Raw genomic sequence first — 13,231 nt, forward strand, 5'->3', positions numbered from 1 at the left:
TAAAATTGTCATATATTCTTCTTAAGGGTTAAAGTAAGTTTCACTTTTTTCTCCTTGCATTTCCAGGCTTCTCTTCTAGATTTTCCTACCAAACTACTACTTAGCATTCAGCCCCATTTTAACTGAACAAAAAGCTCAAGCTACCACTTTCTTTTGATTAAGATCAAGCACTGACACAAGGCTTTATTTTTATCAGGTGAAGATATGTCTGTAAAGCATATGGTGGGAAGTGATCAAAATAGTCAGTGTGATCCTTGCTATCAAAGGAAATACCAAGCTACATCATTAGAATTTAAGAAGCAACTACAGACACCTAGAAAGGCCCCCGCTGGTCAGCATCACATCAAACCTTGTCTAGCATCATGCCATACAAAGTATTTCCCTTCTCCTAATGTATAACTTATACTTTATCAAACAAAGCTTAGTTATATCTGTTTCCATTTAAAAAACAAGCAAAACAAAAAGTGGAATTGACTTTACACTGTTGGGGACAATATCTACTTCCTCCTTTCCTTCTAAAAATTCAATTTAAAACTAAGTTGAGGCCAGGTGTGAGCCACCAGCACTTCGGGAGGTGGAGGCGGGCAGACTGCTTGAGCATGAGCATTCGAGACTAGCCTGAGCAACTCAGTGAGACCTCGTCTCTACAAAAAATACAAAAAATTAGTCGAGTGCAGTGGCTCACACCTGTGGTCCCAAACGCTTGGGAGGCTGAGGTGGGAGGATCACTTGAGCCCAGGAGGTTGAGGCTGCAGTGAGCCACGATCACACCATTGCACTCCAGTCTGAGTGAGAGAGGGAGACCTCGATCAATCAATCAATAAATAAAACTAAGTTGACCTAATAAATAAAGAGCTGATAAAAAAAAACACAAACAACTCACAACAAACTATCAGGCTTTACTTTATTAAAAGCCTTGCCCACACACAGCCATTAAAAACAGTTCCCACAAAACCATTTACCAGCTCTCTAAATTGTAAGCAGGGTCTTCATTTCTGCTCCTTCAGGATCCCTCCTTCCTTACCTCATCCACACCCCTTCCAGAAAGAGAAGAATGCCCTTGTGAAGAAGGAGTGGACCTCCAACCACTGGAGTTTGTTCTGAGTGTGGAGAATAGCCCCAGAGCCAAGCAGAGAAATCAAGAAGTTAAGAATGCTGGAACTTACCCAGGCTCCCTCAGGAGGAGCCAACTCCATTTCAGAGTCACACCAATGGTAGGCCCAATGGATGACACAGGGATGGCTTTGCTGCAAGGATGCAATATGGACCACCACAGGTCTGGCTGCTTCCTTCTACTTAAAGCTACTATAAACTTGGAGCTGGATGAGACAGAACTAGGGGAGAAACAACTGGAAATGCCCACCTCTATTTACAACCCATAATATTAGAAGTGAAAGACACCTGTGAAGTGACATGGTCCAGCTGTCTCATCTCACACATGGAGAAATGAAGCCCTAAAAAGTAAATGACTTGTCCAAAGTCATACAGCTCATCAGTGCCATAAACCTCAATGAGAACCCAGTGCTTCCATGAGTACAACACAACACAGCTATTGATGAGAAACTGTCACACCTCTCTCCAGGGTACGAGTACCTCTTTAGTCCTACAGAGAAATAAATGTTTCCTCACCTGATAACCTTTCTTCAGGCACCTGAGTGAGCCTGCTGATTTCAAAGCCCATGTGGGAAAGGGTTATGAAACAAAAGGCAAAGTACCAACCTGGAACAAATGTTGTAAGGTATTCAAACCATTGCCTGATGGTTGAGTCACCAAATAAATGCACCACTTTTCTTTGTAAGCACTCTGTAATGTTGTCAGGGTCATTAAACTGACGCATCTTAAACTTTCTGGGCCTCCACTGGTCTTTATAATAATACCCAGAAGGAAAAGTTCCTAAGCCTTGAGATAGTTCTAGATTGTTAGTCTCTGTAAAGAAAAACGAAAAACAAATATTTTAATATTCTCATCCAACAATAGATGAAAAATGTCCCAAGAAACAATTATGCCCATGTATTTGTTAGTCTGATGGCATATGGGAAACATTTCCTGCTGTCAGATCTCAAATCCCAGACTTTTCTCCTCAGTAAAAAAAGGTTTTCTACAGCCATAAAAAAGAACGAGTTCATGTCCTTTGCAGGGACATGGATGAAGCTGCAAGTCATCATTCTCGGCAAACTAACACAGGAACAGAAAACCAAACAACTCATGTTCTCCCTCATAAGCAAGAGCTGAACAACAAGAACACATGGACACAAGGAGGGGAACATCACATACTGGGGCCTGTCGGGGGGTGGGGGCAAGGGGAGGGAGAGCATTAGGACAAATACAAGGCTTAAAACCTAGATGATGGGTTGACAGGTGCAGCAAACCACATGTATACCTATGTAACAAATCTGCACATTCTGCACACGTATCCCAGAACTTAAAGTAAAATTAAAAAAAAAAAAAAAAGTTTTTCCTTTGTACAAAAATGGGAAGATCTGAAATGGGCATGAGCGTGTTGGTGGACAGAAAGGAAAGGAGGGACTTTCAGCATTCCCTCTACTTACATTTTTTTTTGAGATGGAGTCTCACTCTTTTTGCCCAGGCTGGAGTGCAGTGGCACAATCTTGGCTCACTGCAACCTCCACCTCCTGGGTTCAAGCGATTCTCCTGCCTCAGCCTCCCAAGTAGCTGGGATTACAGGCATGCACTACTATGCCTGGCTAACTTTTGCTTTTTTTTTTTTTTTTTTTAGACAGAGTCTCACTCTGTCGCCAGGCTGAAGTGCAGTGGCGCAATCTCAGCTCACTGCAACCTCCACCTCCTGGGTTCAAGCGATTCTCCTGCCTCAGCCTCCCAAGTAGCTGGGATTACAGGCATGCACTACTATGCCTGGCTAACTTTTGCTTTTTTTTTTTTTTTTTTTAGACAGAGTCTCACTCTGTCGCCAGGCTGAAGTGCAGTGGCGCAATCTCAGCTCACTGCAACCTCCACCTCCCGGGTTCAAGCAATTCTCCTGCCTCACCCTTCCAAGTAGCTGGGACTACAGGCATGCACCCAGCTAATTTTTGTATTTTTAGTAGAGACAGGGTTTCACCATGTTGGCCAGGATGGTCTTGAATTCTCTTGACCTCGTGATCCACCCGCCTCGGCCTCCCAAAGTGCTGGGATTACAGGCGTGAGCCACCGCGCCCAGCCAATTTTTGCACTTTTAGTAGAGACAGGGTTTCACCATGTTGCCCAGGCTGATCTCGAACTCCTGATCTCAAGTGATCTGCCTGCCTCGACCTCCCAAAGTGCTAGGATTACAGGCGTGAGCCACCATGCCCAGCCTGATTACAAATGTTTTTATCAAAGCCAAATATAAAGGAAGACAAAACCCAAGAAAATGTGTGGACATAAGCATTTATCCAGCATTCTCCCAGAACAGAACAGTTTCTCACCCACATGCCTGCAAGGCAAGTAACAACTTAGACTAATATTTTACACATATGGAGTGGTATTCACTCACTGTTTTCATCCCATTAAAAGCAAAATTACAATTCATGAATCCTACCTTCAAATTTTATTTTTAATTCCAAAAAAAATCACTTAATATGGAGAACAAACTAATGGCAGACAATCTAACGGATTATTCTCCATAATACAAAAGGTTCAGAAAGTCTTCATACATCATGAACAATGCTAAAAATACATCACCAATGTGTACTCCTGGTTGTAACCTAGCTACACATGATAACACAAGCAAAAGGACACCTTTCAGAGGGAGAGTCAACATCCTTCTGCCCTAACACCTCCTGTAGAAAATGCCACTGTGGAAACGACAAACGTTATATGCTTCAAAACAGATTGTAATGGCTAATATTTCTTGCAAGTTTACTCTGCATCAGACACTATTCTGAGCAAACATATTATCTCCTATTCTCACAGTAACTCTTTAAAGCAGCTACTATTGCTATCCCTGCCTTTCAGAACAGCTAAACAACTTGACCAGGGTCCCAGAGCTGAGCTAGTAAGCAGCAAAGTCAGCACCTGGCCCAAGCAGGTGAGCCCAAAGCCCACGATCTTAACCACTGTGTGCTAGGTTACTTCTCAAAGACAATGTTTATAGATGTTAGCCTTTCTTTTTTTTTTTTTTTCTTGAAGATATATATTTATTCATTTCTAACAATTATTCAAACCTACAATCTCTAAGAAACCACCAGTTTACATCATTTTCATACACAACCTTTATCATAATCCAGTCATTCTATAGTCACCTATTAAGCCACAATTTGGAATCTAAATGCTTACATAACTCAGAAATTTAATTGAGTCCCCTATTTGTAACTACTTTTAGTTTATTTGACTTGACATTATCTGTGTTACTCCAAATTATTTTGGTTTTTATCCCTCCAAAGAAGATGCTCTATTTGACAGAGTGCGTATCTAATCTTTTTTCTTCGGCATCTGCTAATTCTTTGCAGGTTCAGAGCCCAAGTAGAAAAGGAAACTGAACGCTGATTTTAAAAAGCTTTATTTGGCCACTTTGGGAGGCCAAGGCGGGTGGATCACGAGGTCAGGAGATCGAGACCATCCTGGCTAACATGGTGAAACTCCGTCTCTACCAAAAATATAAAAACTTAGCCAGGCATGGTGGCAGGCGCTTGTAGTCCCAGCAGCTCGGGAGGCTGAGGCAGGAGAATGACGTGAACCAGGAGGCGGAGCTTGCAGTGAGCCAAGACTGTGCCACTGCACTCCAGCCTGGGCGACAGAGCAAGACTCCGTCTCAAAAAAAAAAAAAAAGAAAAGCTTTATTTGGCAAATGCGATTATCAAAGAAAAATTGGGGGGGGAGGGTAAATATTTCCTTGGCTTGTTCAGAAATAATTTCTCAACACGTTATCAAGTGTAGCTTTACCATGTTACTGCACCTTGTGCAAAGCTCCCTCATTATATCAGTACATCGAGTGGCATAGCTAGAAAGCTCCAGAGACGATACCTAGGGCCCACAGAAAACATTTACTAGAATGAGAATTAAAAGTAATTTTGATGTTACCATTTTTTACCACTGTTAATTCAGCAGACTCCGTTATTCTGTGTCAAATATGCGTTATAAAGGAAAGTATACGTCACACAGGAAACAATTACCATTTCCATTCAAATGTCAATTATATTTACTACCAGAGCTAAGTCAAGGAAAGCAAATCAATGACTAAATCTGACATTAATTCTTTAAACATGCTGCATGTTACATGAGAAAAATCCTATTTTTTAAATAAAATGCACATACCTATGTTGCCCCCTAATGGTCAGTTGGGACAAAAACATTTCCTGACAATTTTAAGACGATTTTTAAGCAGTCTGTGGCTGTTTAAACGGTGTTTCTTGGAACTCAGAATGCATTTCATGTAAGATAGCTGAGATATGAAAGTCTCCTAAATAGATGATATAACCCCTAATTTACTATTCACATGGAATAAAAATAATGAAAACAAAAAAATAAAAATGAGCTATTATTCAACTTTCTGGTTATCCTGAAAATTGCTGGTGAAGAAAAAAGTTTAAACCGAGGTGGTTGTAAAAGCACATATGAATACTTGGGCAAAACCAGAAGGGATATTTTTTATTATTTGAAACTAACGTCCCTGTATCTCTAAAATGTCTTGGCTTCTCTTTAAAGCCCATGGTTTGCCTTTTCGTCAACAGGGTGTCATCCGTGTAATCCATTAGCCACAGGGAGGGCCAAAGATGGAACAAAACAAAGGAGAAAAAGGCATAGAGAAATTTCCCTAAATAATCCAGAAAGAGCTGGACAAAAGGAACACAACGTGAATGGAGGTGGAGCGGGGCGGGGAGGGCTGCGGGGTGAGCACGTGCAGCAAACCTGTCCCTTCATTTTATGGTATGGAATTGTCTGCAGAATTAAGAACAGTAAAAGGCAGGGCAACGGGGAGTACACAGTTTATAAGGGGAAGAAAGACAAGACAGAAGAAATGGGATCAACCAATTCCCTGCACCAGAGATTGCCATGAGCATAGGAAGCTTGGGATAAGGTCAGTAGGGAAGGATAGGATGAGGCAGGATGAGGAATGGGGACAGTGTGTATTGAACTGGTTAGAAACACTCTGCCAAGCGCTGGGAATATGAGAAGGGTCCAGCTACACAGCAATTGTAATGGCTTGAGTTTGAGTTTACGCCTTGAATTCCCCCTATGAAACCCTGGAAATTTACTTTTCTGTCCTATATATTTTACTACCCTAAAACCTCTGCATTTTACAGAGGAAAGCTAAGAATGTTACATAGATAGAAATTCTATAAATTCATAGACTGTTGAATGGGACCTCAGAGAGTAGCTAGTCCAAGTATCTTTTTTTTTTTTTTTTGAGATGGAGTCTTGCTCTGTCGCCCAGACTGGAGTGCAGTGGTGCGATCTCGGCTCACTGCAAGTTCCACCTCCTGGGTTCACACCATTCTTCTGCCTCAGCCTCCCAAGTAGCTGGGACTACAGGCACCCACCACCACGCCCAGCTAATTTTTTGTATTTTTAGTAGAGATGGGGTTTCACCATGTTAGTCAGGATGGTCTCGATCTCCTGACCTCGTGATCCACCCACCTCAGCCTCCCAAAATGCTGGGATTACGGGCGTGAGCCACCGCGCCTGGCCGTCCAAATATCTTTTAAAGATGAAGAAAGCAAGTAACAGAGTGACTTGACAAAGTTTCTCAGTGAGTATAGAGGCAGGTAGTGGTACATGTGGTACCATTTACAAAGACAAATACATTTCACTGATATATTGAGGAGGCTTCCTTCCCTCAAATGATTTTTATATGCAGAACATGGGCCCTTTGATTTCCAGGTTAACTAAATTAAAGACATTCTATATCAAATTCTTTTTTCCAGCAATTGGAAAGTAGTTGTTTTTAAAATAGCTTTGTCCCTTTGACATCTGCATCCAGTTAGTTAAATTTTAAAAAAATAAAATAGCTTTGTCACATTTGTTATAACATTTATCTGCCATTTTTTAGAAATCAATATCAGATGAGGTCTCATCCATAAAATGCCTAGTTTCATTTTTGCTGCATAACATGAAACACTATCATTGACTTCATGATCTGTATACTAGAAGGTTGATACATTTGACTACTGTAGACCGGGCACGGTGGCTCATACCTGTAATCCCCAACACTTTGGGAGGCCAAGGCAGGCGGATTACTTGAGGTCAAGAGTTCCAGACCAGCCTGGCCAACACGCAAAACGACATCTTTACTAAAAATACAAAAACTAGCCAGGCATGGTGGCATTGTGCCTGTAATCATAGCTACTTGGGAAGCTGAGGCAGGAGAATTGCTTGAATCCGGGAGGCAGAGGTTTTAATGAGCCGAGATCACACTACTACACTCCAGCCTGCGTGACACAGCGAGACACCTTCTCAAAAAAAAAAAAAAAAAGTAAGACATCATTGGCCATACCTCCTAAACATGGTTAAGGGTCAGTAGGGAAAATGCTAGATGAAGAGTCACAGGACCTAGTCTAAGTCTGTCTCCACATCTCCAACTCTGAGACTTCAGAAATCATTTAAACTTTCATCTGATTCCCTAACTACACCCTCAAAGTCTAGCCTAACAGAGAAGGAATCAAAATGATGACACAATAAGTGAAATCTCTGGATTCCGGTTACATCATCCATAAAATGTGTCAACTACTAGTAATTTTGAAGGGTTACTGTGAAAATTCAATACCGTAATAGTGTGAATAGTAAAGCGCATGCTAGAGTCCTGGAAACATCCTGTGTGTTCTAAACGTTCAATAACTTGGTCTAGATGGTAGTTATTTTATTAGTTTTCTATTGCTGTGTAACACATCACCACAAACTTACTGGCTTAAAAACAAGGGACATTTACTAACCCGCAGATCTGCAGGTCAGGAGTTTGAGACATAGCATAACTGTGTTCTCTCCTCAGTCTCACAGGCTGAAATCAGGATGTTATCAGGGCTGCGTTCTCTGAGAAGAGCCTTCAAAAAGGTCATTCAAGGCCAGGCGCGTGGCTCACACCTGTAATCCCAGCACTTCGGGAGGCCGAGGCAGGCAGATTGCTTGAGCTCAGGAATTCGAGACCAGCCTGGCCAACATACTGAAACCCCATCTCTACTCAAAATAGAAAAATTAGCCAGGAGTGGTGACACACACCTGTAATCCCAGGTACTTGGGAGGCTGAGGCACAAGAATCGCTTGAACACAGGAGGCAGAGATTTGCAGTGAGCCAGGACTGCACCACTGCACTCCAGCCTAGGCGACAGAGCGAGACTCTGTCTCAAAAACAAACAAAAAACAAACAAACAAAAACAGTTCATTGAAGTTACTGGCAGAACTCAGTTACTTGTGGTTTTAAGACCCATTTCCTTGATGGTTATCCGCCAGGAGATGCCCTCCAGCTCCTAGAAGTTGCCTATATTCCTAGCCATGTGGCCCCCTTCATCTTTAAAACCAGCAACAAATAATCTCCCTCACATGGAATCCTTCTTTCTTCAGGAAGAACATGGCCCCTGTTAAGGGCTTATCTGATCTAAGGTCAGGTCTACCTAGGATAATGTCACTCTCTTAAAGTCAACTTTGTCATATAACATAATCAAATCACAGGAATGATACACCATCATATTTACACGTCCCTCCCACACTTAAGAGGACGGAGATTATGTAAGAGTATAGATCACTGGAAGTCCTCTTAGTATTCAACCTACGACAGCTACAAAGATAACACACAAATGTAAAATTTCATTGTTCTTATCTATACTGTTGCTATTAGATCGAGTCTTATCCTAAACTCTCAGTAAGTTCCCCCCAAAAATATAACCTCAAGTTGTTGATGAGGTTAGAATCTGTCAAGGTTCCTGAGCCACTTAGCTGTGATAATCTGGGGACCACATTACAGGTACTAATGAAAACTCAGCAGTAATTCTGGCACTAGGAAAACCTGACATAAACCAGATGCTTGCCCTTAATAAGGTAGTCAACTAGAATTACAAACTGTTTTCCCTTGCTTTTGACTGGAATTATGACCACAAGTAGCAGTAGCACTGGCAATCTCAAGCAACCTAAATATGAATCTTAACAATAATTTTACCTTGTAAGAATATTAATTAGCTAATACATAAATACAATTTCATAGGGGAAAAAAACTTCAAAATATAGAATTCATAAGTGAAATAAAAGTACAAATACTATAAACCCCTTCTAAGGCTAAAGCAAAGAAAATACAACACAAGCCTCAAATACCTTGTGGTGCCAGAAAGGAAGTGCTCAGAACAAACAAAAGGATGAGAGCACACAGGGTGACAAAAGGGCATAAAGAAGCCAAACTGAAAGCGTTCTCAACTGCCAAAACTGGAACAATTTGAGCAAAAATAAAAGAAAATAAAATAATGATGGAATTGGATTGGATTATAACCCAAAGAATGAAATTATCATGAGTCTACACTGATATAAATACTTAAAACGAAGAAGGGACAACTCTTCTTTGCAGAATTCCAACTAATAAACGTTGGAAGATTGAGAGACATTAAAAGTCACAATTAGAATGCCACCAAAATCATTGCCACAGGCAAGATCTGATGAACCCTGATGAATGCTAAAATTAGTTGGTGAAAGTTTAAGCAGAAACAGAATGTTTGCATAGAATGAAGTAAAAGAAGGAAAAATACGAGCCCTTTATTTAGGGTCTTTGAGTGCCCCCTGGTGGTCAATAGAGTGAAATTCAATGAAGTTCTGCCAAGCTGGGTTCCTTCTATATTCCATAAAGCAATTGCCCTTCTCTTTTCTTTCCAATTATATACCTGTTACAAGAAGATGGTTTTCCTATTAAAAACCAGGATATGCTGCTCCTACTAATTCATACTTTCTTCCTCTAAAAGTATATCAAAAGTCTCACTAATTACCAAATCTATCTTCCCTCTAACCAGAAGAGTAAATCATAAAACCATAGCCACTTCCTGGTTGATCCTCAAGACTTGTCAGGTACAGGTAAACTTTCCAAAGTTCCTCCCACTGACCATCCCTGGGACACCTAGGGACATCACAATAAGGGCAAGCCAGTCAAAGACTGTGAGAAAGAAGGACAGATCCAGCAGTGGGAGAGAGGGCCTCCTGAGGACGTCAGACATGGAGAGTGTTTAGAGCGCAGTACTACTGAAGGACACCATGTCTACTGACATCTTGACAATCTAAGCAATCTAAGGCCCAAACAGATAAAAGATAAATATTTCCATTATCGATGTCTCATATACAAAGCCTCTAAAATTAGTAATTCATTTGGTTCAAGTAAATCAAAAACAGCTCTTCGTCAGGAAAAGACTGGGAGCTCTTGTGGCATACGATAGTAGAGACAAGGGATATAAACTGGCAGTGCCCTGGCTGCATATGGTCCAAACAGATTTCATTTAGCCCATACAATATTTTCAGTGTCTTGAATTAGATGTCAATGTTCTAAAATCTGGAGATATCACATTTTAAAAATCAAAGTTTCTGGTTTCTCTTGGAAAAAACAAATCTATGGATCTGGCCATATAGGGTTTGTTTCTACATGGTAACAAAGGAGCAGAAACTGAAAAGAGGCTGCCCCTTGAGATGGTCCTTGCTTTTCAGTTCCTTCCCCACCACTCAAACAAGGCATATGGCTAATATCCACTCTGCTTGATCCACATGTATTAAACATTGAGCCCCTGAAGCAAAAGGGTTTGCAACATCTACAGAGTAGAGTACTATTAGTTAATACACTTTTAAACGCTAGAAGGACCTTGCCCGCCATCTGTATAAGCTTCATTAGTAACGTTCATCCCTTCTTTCTAAAAATCACGATAGCTAATTATATCTGTTCTGCAAAAACATAACATAAACATTTGCTGCTCTGAATTTTGTTCTTTTACTATTAATATTCTACAGCAATAAATCAGAGTCACCCAAAAAGTTTGTTAAAACATGAACTGCTGGGCCCCACCAGCCAGGGTTTCTGTTTCAGTCGTCTGAGCTGGGACTTGAGAATCTGCAATTCTATCAGGTCTCCTGGTAATGCTGATGCCATGGATCCACAGATCACACTTTGAGAACAGCTGCTATTCTCCAACCCAGTGTTTTTTATTTTAAACATTTCCATTATAATTTTACCCATATGTCTCAAGTATCTCTAGAAAAGCAATGTCCTACACAACTTTTTGTGATGATGGATAAATTCTATATAAAACGCTGTCTACATATAGTTATTCGGCATGTGTGATTAAATAACTAGATTTTGAATTTTATTTAATCTTAATTAATTTAAATTTGAATCACTACATGTGACTAGCTGCTACCACATTGGACAACATTGTTCAAAGACTCAAAGAGCCAAACAGAAGAGGGCTGGCAAGAGAAGAAAATTTTTACATGAGCATAAATAGCAAAACTCGGCCATGCACATGTCTGTAATCCCAGCACTTTGGGAGGCCGAGGTGGGAGGATTGCTTGAGCTCAGGAGTTCAAGACCATCCTGGGCAACATGGCAAAAAATTGTCTCTGCAAAAAAAATACAAAAATCAGCCAGGTGTGGTGGTGTATGCCTGTAGTCCCAGCTACTTGAGAGGCTGAGGTGGGAGGATCACTTGAGTCCAGGAGGTCAAGGCTGCAGTGAGTCAAGATTGTGCCACTGCACTCCAGCCTAGGTAACAGAGTAAGATCCTGTCTCAAAAAAATAAAATAAAATAACAATAAATACCAAAACTCAGAATTATGCATATAAGATCTGATTTTTTTAATCAAACAGTACTTTTAATATTTTCAATTGTGCCCAGAAGTAACTATGGCATATAAGTTTTTGCAACATAAATGAAACAACAGAGCCTCAACCCACTTAGTAAGAAAAACAATAAATCATCAAGCTTATTTTTTTTTTTTTTTTTTTTTTTTACCTTTTATTCTTCTGGGAATCACAGTTACCCAATCAGGTCCACTGGAGTTGATTGGCATTTTGATATTGACACCACTTTAAGAGGAATAAAAAAGCACAAGCTCAGGTTCAGGAACATTTATTTTCAGATATATGTCTTTACTTGCAAATGATAAAATGACTAATTTCACAGAGCCTTATGATGATGAAACATACTTATGAATGTTAACCAACACAAATAATAAACTGGGTTTCTTATAATAAGCAGGTCATATGTATATAAAAACTGAAAAAAATTAAATTGATTCTTAAAATTTCACTCCACTGTATACTGCTAAGAGCGCAAACTCCAAAATGACCAATTCTGGTTTGAATGATGTACTCCCCTCGGACTCAGAGAATGGCTCACACTGACAAGAATGTCTACTTTGTCATTATCTAGTTTTCAGGCTGCAAGTTCATGCTGCATTAAGTCATGTATCTGACTCCTTAGGCCTTTTCCAGATCTCAGAGGAGTCCTACGTGGGACACTTGCCCCCAGATATTTACTTATGCAGTACTTTTTGCTCATCATCACCAGGACTCTCTAGTGTCTGTTCCCCTTACTAAAACATGTACTACTCGAGGGAGGCAGCAGGGGAAAAAAGTAAAATAAAATAAAACATATACTACTCGAAGACAAGGGTGATGCCTCATTCATCTTTGTATCCTAGCACAGGCCCTGGTCTAGAGTCCACACTCAGTAAATATTTTTGGAGGGCTGCATTAAAACGTGGGGGAGGGAAAGCACTGAAAATTCAGGGCAACTATTCCAAAAACTGAGTCACAATAAAACTAGGCCTCATGTACTTAGACCAAAACCAAAAAAATAAAATGTTAATTCCCCAAACTCTTGATATGGGAATGTGCAGTCATTTTTTATTATTTCATCAATTTCAGAAAAAACTGTTTATTCAACAAATAATTCTTAAGCTTCTGAAGCCAGGTACTGTCCTAGAATCCAGGGCTACTACAGTAAGCAAAACACACATCTCCTTCTTCATGGAGCTGCCACACAGGAGACAGACAAAAAACAAGTAATGAAGGAAGCATGCAGGCCTGGCCACATTAGAGCATATAATTTCATAGCTTAAATAAAGTGATTTTTAAGACAGCACATATAAACTACTTTCATGAGTTTAGAGTTTTATGGTAAGAAAAAAATATACAATTTACTTGTCTATAGTTATAAGAATTATATAATCATTACTGTACAATAATTTTCTTGCAAAAACATAATTTCCTTTATAATTTTCCTGCCAAAATATTTAGCCTCAATCTAATCACATGGAAAGTGAAAACAATAAAGCAAAT

At 40.1% G+C, this 13,231-nt stretch overlaps 1 protein-coding gene across 1 annotated transcript in view; it reads right to left on the reverse strand.

Moving 5' to 3' along the window:
• Positions 1-13,231, reverse strand: part of NXPE3 (neurexophilin and PC-esterase domain family, member 3) — a 38,047-nt gene that overhangs the window by 4,337 nt on the left and 20,479 nt on the right. The window contains exons 3-4 of the mRNA XM_011990773.1: positions 11,901-11,974; positions 1,720-1,926 (exon numbers count right to left, since the gene is read on the reverse strand). Coding sequence (XP_011846163.1) covers positions 1,720-1,926; positions 11,901-11,974 — 281 coding nt within the window. The remainder of the gene's footprint in view (positions 1-1,719; positions 1,927-11,900; positions 11,975-13,231) is intronic.

Source organism: Mandrillus leucophaeus, unplaced genomic scaffold (assembly GCF_000951045.1).
Source record: "Mandrillus leucophaeus isolate KB7577 unplaced genomic scaffold, Mleu.le_1.0 Scaffold382, whole genome shotgun sequence".
In the NCBI taxonomy this organism is placed as follows: domain Eukaryota; kingdom Metazoa; phylum Chordata; class Mammalia; order Primates; family Cercopithecidae; genus Mandrillus; species Mandrillus leucophaeus.